This window comes from Pleurodeles waltl, chromosome 7 (genome assembly GCF_031143425.1).
Source record: "Pleurodeles waltl isolate 20211129_DDA chromosome 7, aPleWal1.hap1.20221129, whole genome shotgun sequence".
NCBI classification, from domain to species: domain Eukaryota; kingdom Metazoa; phylum Chordata; class Amphibia; order Caudata; family Salamandridae; genus Pleurodeles; species Pleurodeles waltl.
The window spans coordinates 1,278,452,865-1,278,474,935 of record NC_090446.1 but is presented as its reverse complement, the minus strand read 5'-3'; the positions used below and the strand labels follow the sequence as shown (position 1 = coordinate 1,278,474,935).

At 47.1% G+C, this 22,071-nt stretch overlaps 1 protein-coding gene across 1 annotated transcript in view; it reads right to left on the bottom strand.

Moving 5' to 3' along the window:
• TRIM28 (tripartite motif containing 28) overlaps positions 1-22,071 on the bottom strand; it is a 373,881-nt gene that overhangs the window by 134,331 nt on the left and 217,479 nt on the right. Inside the window, exon 13 of the mRNA XM_069200493.1 lies at positions 2,585-2,883. Coding sequence (XP_069056594.1) covers positions 2,585-2,883 — 299 coding nt within the window. The remainder of the gene's footprint in view (positions 1-2,584; positions 2,884-22,071) is intronic.

The following is a 22,071-nucleotide window of genomic DNA, read 5'->3' as shown; positions in this document are numbered from 1 at the left end:
TTTACTTTGAGTGCAGCATCTGTAGATGATGATTGGATGGTTTTGGTGGAATAGTTGGTGGAGGACTGATGAAACTGAGACAATACCCATTCTGAATAATATTTTTTCTTACTCAGGCGTCTATTGTGATGAATTGCCACTGTCAGGAAATGAGATACTTCCCAATACCAGAGTGGGTAATGGAAGAGGGGAAATAAAGATTAATTGCTTAGAGTCTGCTGTAGGCTTTACACCCCTGAGCAGACTGTTCAGTGGCTTGTCCTCTGGGCTGACAATGTTGCTGTTAGTAACAAGTCTGATGTTGGGTTTGCTGGCGACCTTGGTACCAAGTGAAGGGTTTGAACACTGGGTAAAAACGTTATCGTAGAATTTGTAGGGTCTTTGCTGCTCTTTCAGCTTTTCAAGGCCTACAGCATTTAGGGTCTCCATCTTGGACTTCATCAGGGCTATTTTGTCATCCGTATGACTGCCGAAAAGTGTAGATCTAGAGAATGGGAGGTTGATAATCCATTGCTGGAATTCATGTTTAAGAGCCGTAAGGGGAAGCCATGCATGCCTTTGCAAGGCCACCAATGGCAGTATTCTTAGGCTGCCAGTAACAATTAACTGCAGCACCGATAATCTGGTTGGAGGCCATCATATCCTTGTTGACCACTTCGAGGAGGTCCTTAATCTGGTCTCTAGGGATATTGTTGGCAAATATTTGCAAAGGCTCCCAACAAGGCACGTCGTACCTGTCCACGGAAGTTGATGCACTTGCTGCCTTCAGAAGAGGCAACTATACAGCAAATCTTCCATCACCCAAAATCCAACTTTTACTCTGCTTGTGTGGTGGTATAGTAGATGAAGGGGTGGTGGAATGATGCTTACTCACCGCAAGCAAAACCCCAGAATCCAAAGGTTATGCTCTGGAGGTCTGTTTCTTTTGCAGCCGGTGTGAGAAACAAGTCCACTGCTGGTTCTCACAGGCCCGGGGACCAATGGTAGGAGAGGCCTGGACACTGATCTGCGGTGAACAGTCTTGAAGATTGATGATGTGGATGGTGTAGGGATCAATATAGAGATAATTTTGAAGTGCCTCTCATCAGCACCTCCTGAAAGTGTTGATATCATCCACTGGACAGACCCGTGGTTGAGGAGAATCAGAGAGTTAGTGAGTATGTGCTTATGCTGGAAGTGTCAGAATAGTAGTTCGAATGATATCTAGATCTTGTTCATGACCTGGAAGCATGGTGACTATAAGAGCGTCCGGAGGATGGCCAAGGTGGAGAAAGCTGGAACCTGTGGCAATGCCGTGAGTGCTGTGAACAATATGTGAACCGCGATCATCACGGATAAGGTAGAGGCCTCGGAAGAAAGGCTTCCACAGGGTGTGGTTTTGGAAGTGGTATTGGCGCTGGTGGTGGGAAAGGCAACAGAGGAGGAAGAGATTGAGGCGAAGAACTAGGAGAGTTTGGCAGTAGTATAGGATATAACAGAGAAGACACCCTGGAGTATTCAGAGTCCAGAGATGATGATGGGTCTGCCTTGATTTTTTTAGCCTTCTCCTACATCGACAAACTCCTCAATGTCAACTATCCTTTATGTCTCAACGCCTACACACTCTTCAATCCTAAACTTCTTCTGAGCCTCGACAGTTTAGTCACCTTTGACATCGACCCTCCTCCCTTTTTTGACATCGACCCAGCCCTTGATGGTGAACAAGTTGGTATGGTACCTTGTCTCAATGTCAAACCTCTCGACGTCGTTCTGGAACAATGTCATTTTTGGGCTGCATTTCTCTTTTTGGACCTTCCACGCCTGGAGTACTCAGGGGAAGGTGGAAGAGCCCAGGTAGAGGACTGACCCCCTCCTCTGTCTACAGATGTCCCACCTTCTGACTGCCCTTGTTGCCTGCATCTCTCCACTGTGCCATGGCAGTGAATCTTCTCTGTTTTCCTCAGGCTATGCCTGGAAAGATTCCTGCAGTGTGGAAATTTGTCAAGGACATGGTTCTCTGGAAGGCATATGATGCCGACATGAGGGTCTGCTTTGCCTTCTTTCTTCCACAGGCAAGGCACTTGTCAAATAAAGATGGCATTTTATTAGAATAAGGACAAAACAATTCTGTCAGAAAAATACAAAATAAAAATGAGATGAAATCCGTTGAGTGAATCACTTGTCACAAACTTATTTGTGAGATTAAGAGAAAAAGCACAAAAGGCCGAGCTCAGCGCTCCAAGATCCTTTCACCAAGAGCCGGAAAAAAGAACTGAAGCAACTGCCACCTGATGGGCATGATGGGATGCTGGTGGTCTCTGGGCCCTTAAAGGCACAGACGCTGTTTTTACATTCACATAATGGCAGCCTACAGGGCTACAATGTCCTTTTTTCCTGCATCTTTCTCCTTTTAAAAAAGGGTTTGTCAAAGAGATTTAAACATTTTACCAAAGTGGATGGGACTCCTAAGTGCGTATGACTATCAATGGAGATCTCCTGAATCTAATGTAGCAAAACATTTTTGACTGATCCACCATTTGTAGCTGTTTTGCTTCTAATTTTCAATAAAATTGTAACTCTTCAACCGCTAAAAAAAGAAAAGTACCTGGGATGCTCTTGGATCACAGGAATGTGACACTCTGCATGGTAGTGCATTTGACATTGCTTACAGGTCAGCAATACTCCAGACGTCTGACAGACATTGCATTTTAGGTTGGAATTCTCAGTAGCTTCCACAACCGTTTGGAAGGGCTGGATTTCTGGAGCTGCTACATCTTGAACAGGGCCAACAGCAGGTGAAGAGGTTACACGTGTCAAACTCTCTACAGGGGATACATGACCAGGGATGTTCAACTCGCATGTTTGTTCACTGGGAGGCTCGATTCCAGTCTCCATTACCTCTTCCTAAATGAAAAAAAAAGTTACATGTAGATACCAAAAAGCTTTATAAAGGAAACAAAAAGTATGTTGGTGCATGCATTTATGTATAACCACCGGTACCTTCAAAACTTTACCCACCTACGGATACTGGTGCTGTGCATTGTTGTGGTCTTCTCACTCATGTTACCACATGTAGACAGTTCTAGAAATCTTGACATAACATGCATGTATAGCCTTCTCCCTTCAAGGGTAAGGTATCAGAACAAGTGATATGAAATTCAGAACCTATGAAAAGTAGGATTTCAAATATCTAGTCTTACACGTTAGCCAGCAGACAATAAATCTTGCGGGTGGTAAGCTGCCCTGCAGCAGCTTAGCTAACTTTTGTTGCAATAAAATTGCTGTTGCCATTATAACTGCAGATAGCATATGTTGCGCCTTAAAAAGATTTAGGAGAATTTTCTTAGCGGGCAGACCGAAAAAAAAAAAATCAACATAGTAACCCCTAGTCTCATAGCCCTATACCCTCTTTCAAACATGTACGTGGCGTATTCCTGATGTAATACACAGTATGCGGTAGCTTCCCCACTGGACCAGGCTGAGAACCAAAGCCAACCCTGGAAAATATTCTCAAACCTGCGTCATATTGTATCATGCCGGGGACTGTTCCTCACTCTCAATCTCTAGTGTTTTTCGAGTAAGATTGTCCCCAAAACGGTTCCCAACACTGCACATCGAGGCAAAATTGTGTCGATTAAAAATGTCAGAAGATAAACAAAGCAGTTCTGAAGGGGAAGGAAACGTTAGCTAGGAGTGATCTTTCTGTGCCATGGTATTCCCTCCTAATCAGTAAATAATAAAATCTTTGTAAAACAACCAAGATTTCTGCAACACCATTTTTAAAAACTAGTTAACAATAAAAATGCTTAAAAGATGCAACGTTTTCTTTTACGATTATCAACACCTTTTAGGTAAAGAACTGGTAGGCGGGTGAGTTGTTTATGATTCACAGAAAATACCTACGACAGAACTAGGAATCCAGAAAAAAACACCATTCCTTTGTCATGGGATTCTCTCTGAAAATCATACACATTAGAACAGTAAGCCGAATCACACTTAAACCTGATGCAGTGTTCCAAAGGCGAAGAGACAAACTGCATCTAAGCAAATAAATTGTGTAGGGAGATCGGACCAACCTAAGTATCTGTTCCGGATTTGAAATCAATACAGTAATGTCTGAAACGTACGCACCTATCTCCAGATTGCGGTTGGTTTGCTTTGGTGAATAACTTTAGTGTAACCCAAGCAGTATTTCAGGCCCTTCTCACATTTAGGGTATGGAGTGCTCTTTCTGCCGGTAAAATCAACCAGAAGGAAAGTCAGAAGGGAGACGGATAAAAAAATCTGAAATTATTTTGGGTAGGAAAGAAGAGTGGGTTCTTTAGGAAAACTTGTCACCTTGAAAAAACAAATTGTCCCTCAGAATAGAGCTCCTGACAGGGTGAAAAGCTTTCCTTAGACTCTTTAAGGGCTCTCAATCCTCTTATGCAGCAGATCAATAAGCTGGCTAAGACTTCCACAGCTTTCTATTATATCGTACAATGGTGACGTCACCCTTCAATGCTGTGGCTAAAAAAAAGTACAGACATTTCTTGTTGCACTGTTTCTTTTGCAGCAAGGGGGCAGTGTTTCTCTTAAGAGGGCATCTAATTCTGGTGGTTTACATTTTTTCACCTGACAGCGATCAATGGGTTTTATGGAAGGAGGAGTCAAGAAAGCATATATCGAGTGTTCCAACAGACCTGTAAGCAGAGTTACCATGGGAACTACCTTTGGTTTTGAAAAAAAGGGTTTCATAATCTGGAGCAGACAGTTTAATTAACAATCTTCTATCTGCTCCATTCATAACTTTGTGAAAGGAGACCAGGTCATCTACTGTGACAAGTAAAAGATCTTTTTGAGAACCCACTCATATCTGACCGAGGAGGAAGTGATCCTTCTTGCAATTACATGTGATCTGGATCTGTGGGATCTGTCAGAACTCTTCTCCCTAGAGGACTTACAGTGGTCGTCCTTTAAATTTTTTTTTTTTTTAGCAGACTCCTCTTCGGCTGCCTGGAGCTAGCTATGCTTCTTTGTTTTGTGCTTTTGTGAAGCAGGTGGAAGAGGCATTAAAAGGGTAGGATCCAAAGGAAGCTATCTTGAAGGTGCAGATGGACATTATTGACCTCTAGGAAGCTAGGAGTCATCCCCTGATGAGGTCACTTTGCAGGGCTCTTCCACAATGGGTTGTGGTTCTAGAGAAAACTGATCAAACGATGTACTCCAGATTCTCACCTTCTTGCTTTATATTAGCCTCTACCCTCTCAGTACAATAGAATGGGTGGGAGGATCCACCACAGCCCTTGAAACAGAAACCGCACTGATGAGCCACCAGATGCTGATGGGGAAACTCTTGAAATCCAGACCGTCACGAAGGGGAGTCAGATCTGGTCACACCATTGGCTTTCAAAGAAGGTGAAATATCCATTGCCACTCTGCAACTGGTGGACAATAAGGTGGTACATAATCTACTTGGAGACAGGGAGGTGAACTCCCTCCCTGATCCTTATTGGTCTACATAGCATATCTAGAAAAGGTTTGCTCCTCAGATGGAGTGAGAATCTGATTTCCTTGGAGATGATTCTTAAATTACCGACAACACGTTAGTGAAATTAACCAGCAAGCAAGGTTCATGTATTCTGGTTATGTAGCTCTGTTTATGTTGTTTTAAAGGTCAGGACCAAACAATCATCATTTCAGTAATTGAGATTTCCTGCCAAGTCAGACTCTGTGACATCCTTGCAATGCTAACATGTCATGAATGATTTGGAAAATGTCACTTACCCAGTGTACATCTGTTTGTGGCATAAGACGCTGCAGATTCACATGCTTTGCACATCCCGCCATCTAGTGTTGGGCTCGGATTGTTACAAGTTGTTTTTCTTCGAAGAAGTCTTTTCGAGTCACAAGCTCGAGGGACTCCTCCCCTTTCTGCTCCATTGCGCATGGGCGTCGACTCCATCTTAGATTGTTTTCCCCGCAGAGGGTGAGGTAGGAGTTGTGTATTATAGTAATAGTGCCCATGCAATGGAGTATATATGTATGTACATAATGTAGTTTAAAGTGATATATTTACAAATTTACAAATGTTGAAGATCAACTTCGAAACGGCTACAGGCTCCTGGGGAGGCGGGCGCATGTGAATCTGCAGCGTCTCATGCCACGAACAGATGTACACTGGGTAAGTGACATTTTCCGTTCGATGGCATGTGTAGTTGCAGATACACATGCTTTGCATAAACTAGTAAGCAGTTATCTCCCCAAAAGCGGTGGTTCAGCCTGTAGGAGTTGAAGTTGTTTGAAACAAAGTTCGTAGTACTGCTTGTCCTACTGTGGCTTGTTGTGCTGTTAACACATCCACGCAGTAGTGCTTGGTACACGTATGAGGCGTAGACCATGTGGCTGCCTTACATATTTCTGTCATTGGAATGTTTCCTAGAAAGGCCATGGTAGCACCTTTCTTTCTAGTTGAGTGTGCCCTTGGTGTAATAGGCAGTTCTCTTTTTGCTTTGAGATAACAGGTTTGAATGCATTTAACTATCCATCTAGCAATGCCTTGTTTGGAAATTGGATTTCCTGTATGAGGTTTTTGGAAAGCAACAAATAATTGTTTTGTTTTCCGAATTTGTTTTGTTCTGTCAATGTAGTACATTAACGTTCTTTTGATGTCTAATGTATGTAGTGCTCTTTCAGCTACAGAATCTGGCTCTGGGAAGAACACTGGTAGTTCTACTGTTTGATTCAAGTGGAACGGTGATATGACTTTTGGTAAGAATTTAGGATTTGTTCGTAAAATTACTTTATGCTTGTGTATCTGAATGAATGGTTCTTGTATGGTAAATGCTGGTATCTCACTTACTCTTCTTAGAGATGTGATGGCAATTAGAAATGCAACTTTCCATGTTAAGTATTGCATTTCACATGAGTGCATGGGTTCAAAAGGTGGACCCATGAGTCGTGTTAAGACAATGTTGAGGTTACACGAAGGAACTGGTGGTGTTCTTGGTGGTATAATTCTCTTTAGGCCTTCCATAAATGCTTTTATGACTGGTATCCTAAATAATGAAGTTTAGTGCGTAATTTGCAAATAAACTGAAATTGCGGTAAAATGTATTTTAATGGATAAAAAAGCTAGCTTTGACTTTTGCAAATGTAGTAAGTAGCTTACGATTTCTATAGCAGATGCGTGTAATGGCTGAATTTGATTATTATGGCAATAATAAACAAATCTTTTCCACTTATTTGCATAGCAATGTCTTGTGGTTGGTTTCCTAGCTTGTTTTATGACCTCCATACATTCCTGTGTAAGGTCTAAGTGTCCGAATTCTAAGATTTCAGGAGCCAAATTGCTAGATTCAGTGATGCTGGATTTGGATGCCTGATCTGTTGTTTGTGTTGAGTTAACAGATCTGGTCTGCTTGGAAGCTTGACATGAGGCACTACTGAGAGGTCTAGTAGTGTTGTGAACCAAGCTTGTCTTGCCCAGGTTGGTGCTATAAGTATGAGTTTGAGTTTGTTTTGACTCAATTTATTTACTAGATACGGAAGGAGTGGGAGAGGGGGGAAAAGCGTATGCAAATATCCCTGACCAACTCATCCATAACGCATTGCCCTGAGATTGATCTTGTGGGTACCTGGATGCGAAGTTTTGGCATTTTGCGTTTTCTTTTGTTGCAAATAGGTCTATTTGTGGTGTTCCTCATTTTTGGAAGTAAGTGTTTAGTATTTGGGGGTGAATCTCCCATTCGTGGATCTGTTGGTGATCCCGAGAGAGATTGTCTGCTGATTCTGAATCCCTGAATTAAACTGTGCTATTAGGCGAATGTGGTTGTGAATCGCCCAATGCCATATTCCCTGTGCCAGGAGACACAACTGTGTCGAGTGTGTTCCTCCCTGTTTGTTCAGATAATACATCGTTGTCATGTTGTCTGTTTTGACAAGAATGTGTTTGTGGCTTATTATGGGTGGAAATGCCTTCAACGCTAGAAATACTGCCAGTAGTTCTAAGTGATTTATGTGAAACTGTCTCTGCTGAGTGTCTCATTGTCCTTGGATGCTGTGTTGGTTGAGGTGTGCTCCCCACCCTATCATGGAGGCATCTGTCGTTATTACGTATTGAGGCACTGGGTCTTGGAAAGGCCGCCCTTGGTTTAAATTGATATTGTTCCACCATTGAAGCGAGGTGTACGTTTGTCGGTCTATCAACACTAGATCTAGAAGTTGACCCTGTGCCTGTGACCATTGTGATGCTTGGCATTGCTGTAAGGGCCGCATGTGCAACCTTGCGTTTGGGACAATGGCTATGCATGAGGACATCATGCCTAGTAGTTTCATCACCATCTTGACTTGTATCTTTTGTTTTGGATACATGGCCTGTATTACATTGTGAAATGCCTGTACCCTTTGTGGACTTGGAGTGGCAATCCCTTTTGTTGTGTTGATTGTCGCCCCTAAGTATTGCTGTGTTTGACACGGCTGAAGGTGTGACTTTGTGTAGTTGATTGAGAAACCTAGTTTGTGGAGGGTTTCTATGACGTACTTTGTGTGTTGTGAACACCTTTCTTGCGTGTTGGTTTTGATTAACCAATCGTCTAGGTACGGGAACACATGTATTTGCTGCCTCCTGATATGTGCAGCCACTACTGCCAGGCATTTTGTAAAAACTCTTGGCGCAGTTGTTATCCCGAATGGCAACACCTTGAATTGGTAATGTACCCCTTGGAATACAAATCTTAAGTACTTTCTGTGTGAAGGATGTATCGGTAAATGGAAGTATGCATCCTTTAGGTCTAGTGTTGTCATGTAGTCTTGTTGTTTGAGCAGTGGGATTACGTCCTGTAATGTCACCATGTGAAAGTGATCTTATTTGATGTAGGTATTTAATGTTCTGAGATCTAATATAGGTCTTAGAGTTTTGTCCTTTTTGGGTATGAGAAAGTACAGCGAGTAAACTCCTGTTCCTTTCTGATGAATTGGTACTAGTTCTATTGCTTCTTTTTGTAACAACGCTTGGACCTCTAGTCCTAGAAGATCCATGTGTTTTGACATTGTGTGTTTTCGGTGGGACGTTTGGAGGGAATTTGAGAAATTCTATGCAATAACCATACTGGATAATTGCTAGGACCCAAGTGTCTGTTGTTATTTCCTACAATATTTGTAAAACTTGGTTAGTCTCCCCCCCCACAGGTGTTGTGTTGGGGATTTGTGACGTGGAAGTCACTGCTTGTTTTGAGGGGTTTTGGGACTTTGGAACTACCCTCTTGAAATTGGCCCCCTCTATATTGTCCCCGAAAACTTCCCCGCTGATATTGGCTCTGATAAGTGGGCCTTGTTTGTGAGGTTGTGGGCTCTGTGCTTTGTCCCCGAAACCCCCCCACCCCCCAAAACTGTGTTTTACGAAATGTGCCTCTGCTCTGGGGGGAGTAGAGTGCGCCCATGGCTTTGGCCATATCAGTGTCCTTTTTAAGTTTTTCGATAGCAAACCCGGCCCAAACAACTGCTGTCTGTTAAATGGCATATTCAGCACGGCTTGTTGTATTTCCGGCTTGAATCCTGATGTACGCAGCCATGCATGTCTCCTTATGGTCACTGCTGTATTTACTGTCCTAGCAGCTGTATCTGCTGCATCCATTGCCGAACGTATCTGATTGTTTGAGATACTCTGTCCTTCCTCCACCACCTGTTGTGCCCTTTTTTGGAACTCCTTGGGTAAGTGTTCAATGAAATGTTGCATTTCGTCCCAATGAGCCCTATCATATCTCGCCAGCAATGCCTGTGAGTTGGCAATGCGCCATTGGTTGGCTGCTTGTGCTGCAACCCTTTTCCCCGCAGCGTCGAACTTGCGACTCTCCTTGTCTGGAGGTGGTGCGTCTCCTGAGGTGTGAGAGTTTGCTCTCTTGCGAGCTGCCCCTACTACCACAGAGTCTGGTGTTAATTGCTGCGTGATGTATACAGGGTTTGTTGGCGGTGGCTTGTATTTCTTCTCCACCCTTGGAGTTATGGCCCTGCCCTTCACGGGCTCCTGAAACACCTGTTTGGAGTGTTTTAGCATTCCAGGTAGCATAGGGAGGCTTTGGTATTGGCTATGTGTGGAGGATAGTGTGTTAAATAAAAAGTCATCCTCAATAGGCTCTGCATGCAGGGTGACATTATGAAACGCCGCTGCTCTTGACACCACCTGTGTGTAGGCTGTACTGTCCTCCGGTGGCGATGGTCTTGCTGGGTAACAGTCTGGGATGTTATCTGACACTGGCGCATCATAAAGATCCCATGCGTCGGGATCATCCTGACTCATTCCAGTATGAGTTGGGGACTGCATCAGTGGTGGAGTGGCTACCGGTGATGTGTGCGCTGAGCGTGGTGGAGATGGCGGCGGTGTTACTTGTCTTGCCACCTTTGCCTGTGGCTGCTTGTCTTTTTCTTGAAAGGCAAGTCTTCTTTTCATCCTGATTGGGGGAAGAGTACTTATCTTCCCTGTGTCCTTTTGGATGTGGAGCCTTCTCTGAGTGTAGTCTGGCTCCACTGACTCTAGTTCTTGTCCGAACCTATGTCCTTGCATTTGTGAGGACAGTCCCTGTTCCTCTGTGTAGGAACTTATTCTCGGTTCCGAGGCCGGATGTTTCGGAATGGAAACTTTTTCGGCAGTCTTTTTCGGCTCAGACGATACTTTTTTAATTTTCGGCGTTCCGGTCTCTCGGTGCCGACCTTGCTCGGACCCGCTGTCTTGGGGTCGAGTCTGCTCTGTGCCGGTATCTCGACCGGAGTCGGACGTCTTCGACACATGCGTGCCCTTTTTCGGTGCCGATGATCGGTCACCTATTTTTCGGGTTAAGCCATGGCCTGCTGGCGGTGGCGTCCCCTGGGCTTTAGCAGTCTTTACGTGAGTTTTGTGTGTCGACGTCTTACTCACGGTTTTAGGCGTCTGTTCGGGATCGACCTCGTCCGAGTCCGACTCCTTGATGGAGAAGGTTTCTTCTTCCTCCTCCAAGTGTTTTTGTCCTGTCAGCGCCGACGCCATCTGTAGTCTTCTCGCTCTTCGGTCTCTTAATGTCTTCCTGGACCGAAACGCTCGACAGGCTTCACAAGTATCTTCTTTGTGTTCTGGAGACAAACACAAGTTACAGACCAGATGCTGATCTGAATAGGGATACTTGTAGTGACATTTGGGGCAGAAGCGGAATGGGGTCCGTTCCATTAGCCTTGAAGACGCACGTGGTCGTGCCGACCAGGACCCGACAGAGGATCGAAAACCCCAAAGGGCCACCGGAGCTCTTCAAAATTCGGTGTCGATCTGTTGTAACTAACCCGATAGCGAACGCAAACAATACCGTCAAATTTTCTGAGATTCTAACTATCTTTCCGAACCGAAACGCGGAGCGAAAAGGAACCCGTCCGAACCCGATGGAGGAAAGAAAACAATCTAAGATGGAGTCAACGCCCATGCGCAATGGAGCCGAAAGGGGAGGAGTCCCTCGATCTCGTGACTCGAAAAGACTTCTTCGAAGAAAAACAACTTGTAACACTCCGAGCCCAACACTAGATGGCGAGATGTGCAAAGCATGTGTATCTGCAGCTACACATGCCATCGAACATATATTATTAAAAGCCTTGAAACCAAAACAAATCCTTGTTTAAGTACACAATGTTGACATGTAAGGAAGGGTGTTGGTGGGGAAGTTTAACAAAATTGTCAGATGTTACAACACACGCAATGACTCCTTACTTCAAGCAGGTGGCTTGTATGTGTGAGCGTAGTAACAATAGTGGATCTAGGTACACAGCACGAAATGCAGTCGATTGACAATCCCCTCAACTCCAGCACAAGATCAGCATAACTTGTCTAGACAGGAGGCAGCTGAGGGTAGACTTGTCAGTGATCTAGGTGAGGAGAGCCAAGGTGACAGGAGAGGTGGAATCAGTCGGAAGAATGGGCAGCACAGAGGAGTGTTGTCAATAGTGAAGGGCTATGAAGGACTTGGAGGGCTGGAGAATGGGACTTGTGCCATTCTGCACCACAAGCCTTGCTAAAGTGGTCTTCCATTGTCATGTCTAGCTTCTCGCAACCAAAAGGAGAGAAAAAAAATATGTCAAGTTATTCACCTATTCAACTCAATGTTTCTTACTGTCTTGAGCATTACCAATTGACTGACTTACGACTGAGGCATCTAAAACTTTACAATTAACACTGCCTCTATTCATTCTTCATCCATCTGATGAACAAGTTACTTACTATTGGTAAGGCTGTCTCATGTAGTTACCATCTACCCACATATTTCTCACCTTCTGAACATTCCCCAGGCTTCAGACTGGATCTGGAAACTTTTCAGCAGTATCTCTGCATGCCTGAAAGTGGTGCTGAGGTCCTGCACCAATGCCATTTCGCTTCAGAAGTGAAGTGTGGACCCTACTCCCACATGTGGACGTCAGTTGCTTTCAAAACTGTGCAATGAGACAGAGAACCCCAAAAGCAGATTAGCAGACAAGTGCTCCGAGTCCTGGGCTTGGGACCTTATTAATAGGTAGAGTTCTATCACAGAAAAGGGAGGGTCAGTGAGTAATCTGTGGCTTTATAGAGTCTCTACGACATACCATTACCAAATGCATAGTGGATTTTCATGCCGAGCACAATCCAGCCGCAGCTGGTTCTCTAATGCACTGACTTGCCTTTTTGTGCTCCAGGAACCCTACAAAAGGCTGATCATCCACCCGGTGGTCTCCGGTATGATCTATGTACAATCTCTGTGCTTTCTTGAGGTCCCAGCATTGAAATCTCTTTTGCCTTAGAGATGAGAAGCATAGCACAGATGCTGGCAGGGTGATGGCTTAACCAATATGGAACAGCTCACTTTCGGCAGGAAGGGTGCCAGAGTCGCAGAACCAGTTTGTATGGGAGGTAGGAAGTGTACAGTGACACAGAGACTGAGGCTCAGTCATATGCTGTGCTTAGATGACTCTGATGAGGAACAGTCTTAAGGATAACTAATGCGGCTTGAACGGAGTGCTTATAGGATACACCATGATCAGATTAAGTTCCCTTTGGGGAATATCAAAGGGAGAAGCGGGGAACATGTGTTGCAGCACTTCCAAAACCCACATCACAAACAACCAGCGAGTTAAACAATGAGGGCTGACCTGGCAACCGTAAGACGGTCGAAGGGCCAAAAGATAACCCTTAACCATGCCCAAAGCAAAGCCTTACTGGGCAAGAAACAGAACAAACAAGAGAATATCCGACAGAGTGGCCTGGATGGGGTCAAACTTGTCCCAATGCCAGGTTATACAGGTAATGTAAAGGGACACCTGACTACCCAGATGAAATGAACTAGAGGAATGTTGAAGGTGTTCATATGTCACTATTCAGTCTCCAAACATGAAGGTGAAGATTCTAAAGGCTGGGTGCAGATCTCCACCCTGTTGCCGAGACAACAGGTCCTCCTGGGGAGGGGGGAGACTGGTATAATCAGAAAGGCATTCAGGTGTCCAGAGTTCCACTCTGGACGAAATGTAGTCAAGTGTGACTTTGGCACGTTGCAGTGAATTGCAAAATGACAGGAGCTTCACTGTAGTCTGGAAGTAGTCTACAATGCCTGGGGGGGCTCCCCTCAACAGCCAGCCATCGAGGTGGGGAAAGACTGGCACCCCAGACTACCAAAGGTATGCTACTGTCACTATCCTCACAACTTTTGTGAACATCTGAGGTGTACTGGTGAGATCATAGGGGGCAGGCAGAGTAAATTGAAAATGGCCCCGTCCCAACACAAACCACATGTAGCGCTGATGGGCCAGCAAGATGTGATTATATGAAAATAGACGTCCTGCTTGTCCAGTGCCACAATCCAGCCTCTTGTGTCAGGGGCAGACAAGACCTGGGCCAGAGTGAGCATCCTGTATTTCTCCTTCCAGAGGAAGGCATTGAAAGGGCTTAGGTCTAAGTTAGGCCGAAGGACACCATCCTTTGAGCACGTGAAACCACTAACAGCATCCACGTCCTACTTCTACAACAGGCACTGTAGGAAGTTGGCTCTGTATGTGCTATTTCAAAGTAAGGAATAGCATGCACAGAGTCCAAGGGTTCCCCTTAGAGGTAAGATAGTGGCAAAAAGAGATAATACTAATGCTCTATTTTGTGGTAGTGTGGTCGAGCAGTAGGCTTATCCAAGGAGTAGTGTTAAGCATTTGTTGTACATACACATAGACAATAAATGAGGTACACACACTCAGAGACAAATCCAGCCAATAGGTTTTTGTATAGAAAAATATCTTTTCTTAGTTTATTTTAAGAACCACAGGTTCAAATTTTACATGTAATATCTCATTCGAAAGGTATTGCAGGTAAGTACTTTAGGAACTTCAAATCATCAAAATTGCATGTATACTTTTCAAGTTATTCACAAATAGCTGTTTTAAAAGTGGACACTTAGTGCAATTTTCACAGTTCCTAGGGGAGGTAAGTATTTGTTAGGTTAACCAGGTAAGTAAGACACTTACAGGGCTTAGTTCTTGGTCCAAGGTAGCCCACCGTTGGGGGTTCAGAGCAACCCCAAAGTCACCACACCAGCAGCTCAGGGCCGGTCAGGTGCAGAGTTCAAAGTGGTGCCCAAAACACATAGGCTAGAATGGAGAGAAGGGGGTGCCCCGGTTCCGGTCTGCTTGCAGGTAAGTACCCGCGTCTTCGGAGGGCAGACCAGGGGGGTTTTGTAGGGCACCGGGGGGGACACAAGCCCACCCAGAAATTTCACCCTCAGCAGCGCGGGGGCGGCCGGGTGCAGTGTAGAAACAAGCGTCAGGTTTGTAATGGAAGTCAATGGGAGATCTAGGGATCTCTTCAGCGCTGCAGGCAGGAAAGGGGGGGGTTCCTCGGGGAAACCTCCACTTGATCAAGGGAGAGGGACTCCTGGGGGTCACTCCTCCAGTGAAAGTCCGGTCCTTCAGGTCCTGGGGGCTGCGGGTGCAGGGTCTCTCCCAGGTGTCGGGACTTAGGATTCAAAGAGTCGCGGTCAGGGGAAGCCTCGGGATTCCCTCTGCAGGCGGCGCTGTGGGGGCTCAGGGGGGACAGGTTTTTGTACTCACAGTCTTAGAGTAGTCCTGGGGTCCCTCCTGAGGTGTTGGATTGCCACCAGCCGAGTCGGGGTCGCCGGGTGCAGTGTTGCAAGTCTCCCGCTTCTTGCGGGGAGCTTGCAGGGTTCTTTAAAGCTGCTGGAAACAAAGTTGCAGCTTTTCTTGGAGCAGGTCCGCTGTCCTCGGGAGTTTCTTGTCTTTTCGAAGCAGGGGCAGTCCTCAGAGGATGTCGAGGTCGCTGGTCCCTTTGGAAGGCGTCGCTGGAGCAGGATCTTTGGAAGGCAGGAGACAGGCCGGTGAGTTTCTGGAGCCAAGGCAGTTGTCGTCTTCTGGTCTTCCGCTGCAGGGGTTTTCAGCTGGGCAGTCCTTCTTCTTGTAGTTGCAGGAATCTAATTTTCTAGGGTTCAGGGTAGCCCTTAAATACTAAATTTAAGGGCGTGTTTAGGTCTGGGGGGTTAGTAGCCAATGGCTACTAGCCCTGAGGGTGGGTACACCCTCTTTGTGCCTCCTCCCAAGGGGAGGGGGTCACAATCCTAACCCTATTGGGGGGATCCTCCATCTGCAAGATGGAGGATTTCTAAAAGTCAGAGTCACCTCAGCTCAGGACACCTTAGGGGCTGTCCTGACTGCCAGTGACTCCTCCTTGTTGCTTTCTTTGTTCCCTCCAGCCTTGCCGCCAAAAGTGGGGGCCGTGGCCGGAGGGGGCGGGCAACTCCACTAAGCTGGAGTGCCCTGCTGGGCTGTGACAAAGGGGTGAGCCTTTGAGGCTCACCGCCAGGTGTCACAGCTTCTGCCTGGGGGAGGTGTTAGCATCTCCACCCAGTGCAGGCTTTGTTACTGGCCTCAGAGTGACAAAGGCACTCTCCCCATGGGGCCAGCAACATGTCTCTAGTGTGGCAGGCTGCTGGAACTAGTCAGCCTACACAGACAGTCGGTTAAGTTTCAGGGGGCACCTCTAAGGTGCCCTCTGTGGTGTATTTTACAATAAAATGTACACTGGCATCAGTGTGCATTTATTGTGCTGAGAAGTTTGATACCAAACTTCCCAGTTTTCAGTGTAGCCATTATGGTGCTGTGGAGTTCGTGTAAAACAGACTCCCAGACCATATACTCTTATGGCTACCCTGCACTTACAATGTCTAAGGTTTTGCTTAGACACTGTAGGGGCACAGTGCTCATGCACTGGTACCCTCACCTATGGTATAGTGCACCCTGCCTTAGGGCTGTAAGGCCTGCTAGAGGGGTGTCTTACCTATACTGCATAGGCAGTGAGAGGCTGGCATGGCACCCTGAGGGGAGTGCCATGTCGACTTACTCATTTTGTTCTCACCAGCACACACAGGCTTGTAAGCAGTGTGTCTGTGCTGAGTGAGGGGTCTCTAGGGTGGCATAATACATGCTACAGCCCTTAGAGACCTTCCCTGGCATCAGGGCCCTTGGTACCAGAGGTACCAGTTACAAGGGACTTATCTGGATGCCAGGGTGTGCCAATTGTGGAAACAATGGTACATTTTAGGTGAAAGAACACTGGTGCTGGGGCCTGGTTAGCAGGGTCCCAGCACACTTCTCAGTCAAGTCAGCATCAGTATCAGGCAAAAAGTGGGGGGTAACTGCAACAGGGAGCCATTTCTTTACAGGCACCCTCTCTATAGTCCAGTTGGTTAAATGGCTTGCACTTCCACCCACAAAATGGAGAGATGATCCTCCATCAGTCACTGCGGGGACAGTAGAAAGTGCAGCAGATAAGTAAAGGCATAACTCCTGCAAATGGTCTGTAAGTTGGCGAGGTGGTACAGAGGAGCCATGAGAATGAGCTGTAGCCCTGCTCTCCTCAAAACACCCGAAAGCAGAATCAGCCTTGCCCCGAACACACAAGTCCTATCGAAAGGCATGTCCATCAGGGAGGACTGGACACTACTGGAGAACTTAGTTGATCACAGCCACGCATGACCCGTGGGCCCAGTAAGATATGCACCAGTGCCTTGTTGAATGGATGAAGGAGCTCCAAAGCTAACTGCCCCGGTTGAAGGATCTTTGTTAAGACACTAACCTCCAAGGTGGGGAGCTGGAGAGCAAGAACTTCAGGTATCCCACTCAATCAATCAATCCCAAAAATGTATAGAGCGCGCTACTCAACCGTGAGGGTGGGATAGATGCATCAAGGAGGGTCACTGTTCGAACAACCATGTCTTGAGGTTCTTTCTTTCTGAAGAGCAGGAGGTCTTTGGTTTTGCGAAGGTTGGTGGGGAGGGAGTTCCAGGTTTTGGGGGGCGAGGTAGGAGAAGGACCTGCCTCCTGTGGCGGTGCGTTGGATGCGAGGGACTGTGGCTAGGGCGAGGTCGGCTGATCGGAGGTTGCGTGTGGAAGTTCACTCTTTCGTTGAGGTAGGTTGGGCCGGTGTTGTGGAGGGATTTCTGTGCTTGGATGAGGATCTTGAATGTGATTCTCTTGTCTATGGGGAGCCAGTGAAGGGATTTGAGGTGTGGTGAGATTCGTTTGTGGCGGGGGAGGCCAAGGACTAGGAGTGCGGCTGTGTTCTGGATTCTCTGGAGTTTGCGTGTGAGTTTGAGTGTGGTGCCGGTGTAGATGGCATTACCGTAGTCTAGTCTGCTGCTGATGAGTGCATGGGTGACTGTCTTCCTGGTCTCTGGGGGAATCCATTTGAAGGATTTTGTTTGTTTTAGAGTGCAAAGTGTGTGGAAGGAGGAGGAGGTTAGAGCATTGATTTGCTGTGTCATGGAGAGGGAGGGGTCCAGGATGATGCAGAGTTTGCGTGCGTGGTTCGCGGGGCCTAGGGCGGTGGGCCACCAGGAGTCGTCCCATGTGGTTTTGTTGGGGCTGAAGATGATGATGATCTCGGTTTGGTTGGGAGTTAAGCTTGAGGTGGTTAGTTGTCATCGAGTTGGCGGTGCCGAGGAGAGCAGCGTGTAGGTTGGTTTAGGCGGTGGTGGGGTTGCGGGTGAGGGAGAGGATGAGTTTGGTGTCATCTGCGTAGTAGAGGACAGTGATTCCGTGTGATCGGAGGATGTTGGCTAGGGGGATCATGTAGAAGTTGAAGAGTGTGGGGCTGAGGGAGGACCCTTGGGGGACTCCACAGATTATCTTGGTAGCAGTGGAGTGGAAAGGTGGAAGGCGGACTCTCTGGGTCCGGTCGGTGAGGAAGGAGGTGAGCCAGTCTAAGGCTCTGTGTCGAATTCCTATGTTGTGGAGGCGTGTGCAGTGTGTGTGGTGGCAGACGGTGTCAAAGGCTGCAGAGAGGTCAAGGAGGATGAGTGAGACGGTCTCGTCTTTGTCTACTTTGGTCCTGATGTCGTCAGGCATAGGCATATTAAGAGGAGTCTTGTGTGGCTGGTCCAGGGGGGCGAGAGGAGAACTGTTTCGGGAAGGTATGGAGGCCACTATACTCTTCCAAGCCCCTGGACCAATTGCCATCTTGGTAAGACTAACAGAGCTCATCACCAGGTCATAGAATTTGTTTAAAAAAGGAAACGCAGAGAGTGTGGTCTCCCTGGTGAATGTAGAAAATCAAGTGGAGGAAATAGAACCTTGGGCAGATTAATGTGCGACTTGGACACGGGTGGACCAGCACCAAAGACAACTATCAGGGCCTGCTCTTCTGGAGTAGTTATTGGTGTTCCCAGAACTAGTGTAGTTCAAATTGCTGAAGTGGAGTCAGGACAGGAGACAGAGGCAAGACCGACTCAGTGGGCTCAGTTGGTGCAGAGGGCAAACCCACAGGAGGTAATCCAGGTGGAAGGCCTTTCAGCTTCTTGGGGCCTGGTGGCATGCTAAAGGGAGTCTGCAGGGATCTGATGAGCAAGAGCATGGCTGTACGGAAGTTTTCGAAATGATGTGGCATGACTGAAGGCCACATAAACTTGAGTTGAGCCAGAAACAGCTGTGGGATCAGCTAAAAAGTCACCGTCTTCGGAGGCAAGATCAAGAAGTGCGGCATCAGGCCTGTGCCTGCTAAAGTGAACGAGTGGTGTGATGGAGCGGAATCCCACTTTAATTTGAGTTTTTGCTTACTTGATGATCTAGAGCATGACTAAGACCGGCCTCTGGAGCAGTTTCATTGACTGCGAGAAAGGAACAGATTGAACCATGTCTTGGAATGGTCCCGGCGGGAACCCTGAACCTTGTTCTGTAGATTCCTGGTGACCTGAAAGAAAAAGGACTGAAGAGCTGCACCAGCAGAGAAGACCCCCAGATGACAAATGACTTGGCCCCAGCTCAACCGGCCTGTCTGCAGCGTCAAGACTCCTGCTACAAGACTACTTGTCCTGCAGGACCAGTGACCTACACAAATCCCCAGAGGACTACCTTCCTACCCAAGGACCAAAATCTCCTGAGAACAGCAGCCCTGTCCACAAAGAAATCTCCCAGGACTCCAGAACTGCCCAGGATCTGCGAGTCCTGACTCTGCACCTGATGCCAATCGTCTGTGTCCAGGTGGCCCACCGGTACAGAGAAGATCCCCAGGCGATTCAGACCTCTAGTCCACCTTGGGCTGATTTCTCCTGACACTGGGGACCTGGTTAGCAGGAACCCAGTGTGCTTTCAGTAAAAACTGCATCAATTACCAGGCAAGCAGTGGGGCGGACCATGTCAAAGGGGGCACTTATCTACACTCTGAAATTGCAAACCTGTTCTTCATCTCATTCTTGAGGCTCAGCAATATTGAAGCTACTGCTCCCTATGAATATATAATGCCTTCAGCCTCACCAATTACCCCACTGTCTGCTGAGGAGGCAGAAACCCCCTGTTCCTCATCGTCTGGGTCTACCCCTGACTCTGCCTCTTCTCGGTCTGTTAGGAGTGCCAAGGTCTGGAATCGGTTACTGAGGTTTAAACGAAGAGAAGGCTCAGTCTAAATGAGTCCCCAACTTCAGAATTAAATTGCGCATTGGTATCAGGTATGCCTTGTTCAGGCCTTCCATCCCTAATATTCTCCATGGAGGGCCTTTCTTCAGGTAAAGGGGTAACTGGCAATGCCATGATCCATAAAAAAAAATAGAGATGAGTAACTTCAAGCGGGTGGTAGCCTTTTTCTTCCCTCTCCCTGTAGTTCCTGGAGGTATTTTTTGCTGGCCTGCGGATCTACCCCTCCTGGCTTTTTAGGCCTATGGGCAGGGCTCCTGATACCTTCCCCAAACAATGAGATTTTTTGCCAGACTGAGAGCTTGCCTGTTCAAGGTCATTGTTAACTTGGGGGTCCAACATTTCCTCCAAGATAGCACTGGGAGGGGAGCCTGTCTTCTAAAGAGCGCAGGGAGTACCTGAAATGCTAATTTAGTCCTCACTCTTCCAAATGACTGGCCTCTGCTCTCTTCAGTCCCCCATAACAAAGGCTGACATTGGTATTCCTTTTCGTTTAGTTTGATGTGCCTTCTGAATCCCTTGTGAAAGCATGGTATGCAGAGTATTTTTACTACCACCTCTAAACGTTCTTCCCGTTTGTTCCTCCGGGCCAGTAACAATGGTGCGACATGGCTCCCAAACCAATGCCCTCCTTCCACTCTGCACCCCCAATGCTGCCAACGGACGACTCCCGCGGGGCAAGTGCTTTTCTCCACGTATACTCCGGGCATAGAGCACGCACCCCCAAAGGCACTCCCCGCACTCCAAAAACTGGTGCCTTGGCTCCAATGCTCCTGACACAGTCATCAAGTTGCCGCAAGGTAGGGGAAGCGCTTCAGGGTGGCACGGGGGAGGAGGAAGCACACTACACATTGGCCATCACTCCTCCCCTTTCAGCACCTGTGACCCGTTAGTGTGCAGCCACCATGTTCTCCCCCGACCCTTCTACCTATCTTCCTTGAGGGAGCACAAATCCCCATGACTTGGAAAGAAGCCACTTTAGTGCTAATATTAAAGCCAGCTAAGGACCTAGGAAGGGAGATTCGCATCAGCCTATTTCATTACTAATTACAGATTATAAGATATTTACCAGCATTCTGTGTTCTTGGCTCCCGAATCAATCCACTCAGACCAGAAGGAATTGGTTCCCAAACAGAAGATCATGAGTTCGCACAGCAGCTTATTGGCACAGTTGATCTTTGTAGGGAGCCAGCCCTTTGTGGTTTGTCAATACCGTGTAAAGGGTCCAGGGGTTCCCCATGAATAGATATAATCCAAATGTGTTTTATTTTGAGGTAGTGTGGTCAAGCAGCCTTAGGAATCTCAAGAGCAAGGTTCAGGGGTGCCGCTGAATAATATATTTAGGGGCATTACAGGGGCCGGAGGGCAGTAGCCAATTACAGAGAGTGGGGGGGGGGGGGGCTATTCCTAACCCTATTGGCTAACATCCTTCAAATCAAGATGGAGGATTCTGTAAGGTGGTGTTCACCACAGCTCTGGGCACCCTAGGGGTGGGTCCCAGCTGGGGTGGGCACACCTCCTGGTGTTTACTTGTTTTCCCACCAGACCTGCCACCAAAAGCAAGACTTGGTTGGGGCAGCGGGGGATCTCCACTAGCTGCAGTGCCCTGGGCAGTTTAACACAAGGCAGGACCATTTGAGGCTCACTGCCAATTGTTGCAGTTCCTGAAGGGGAGGTGTGAAGCACCTCCACCCAGAGCAGGCTTTGTCCCTGACCCGAGAGCACAAAGGCTCTCACCCAATGGTGTCAGAATCTTGTCTGTTAGTGCCAGGCTGGCACAGACCGGTCAGCCTCCCACTATACGTTGGGTGTGATACATGGGGCATCTCTAAGATGCCCTCTCTGTGCATTTTTCAATAAATCCAACACAGGCATCAGTGTGGGTTTACTGAGCTGAGAAATTTGATACCAAAATGCCCAGTATTCAGTTAAACTATCATGGAGCTGTGGAGCTTGCAATGACAACCTCCCAGCCCATGTACTCAATATGGCCAACACTGCATTCACAAGGTCTGAGAGTGTACTTGGACACTGTAGGGGCATATTGTTCATGCAGCTATACCCTCACCTGTGGTATAGTGCACACTGCCTTAAGGCTGTAAGGTCTGCTAGAGTTGTAACTTACCTATGTCACAGGCAATCGTTTGTGGGCGTGGCACCCACAGAGGGATG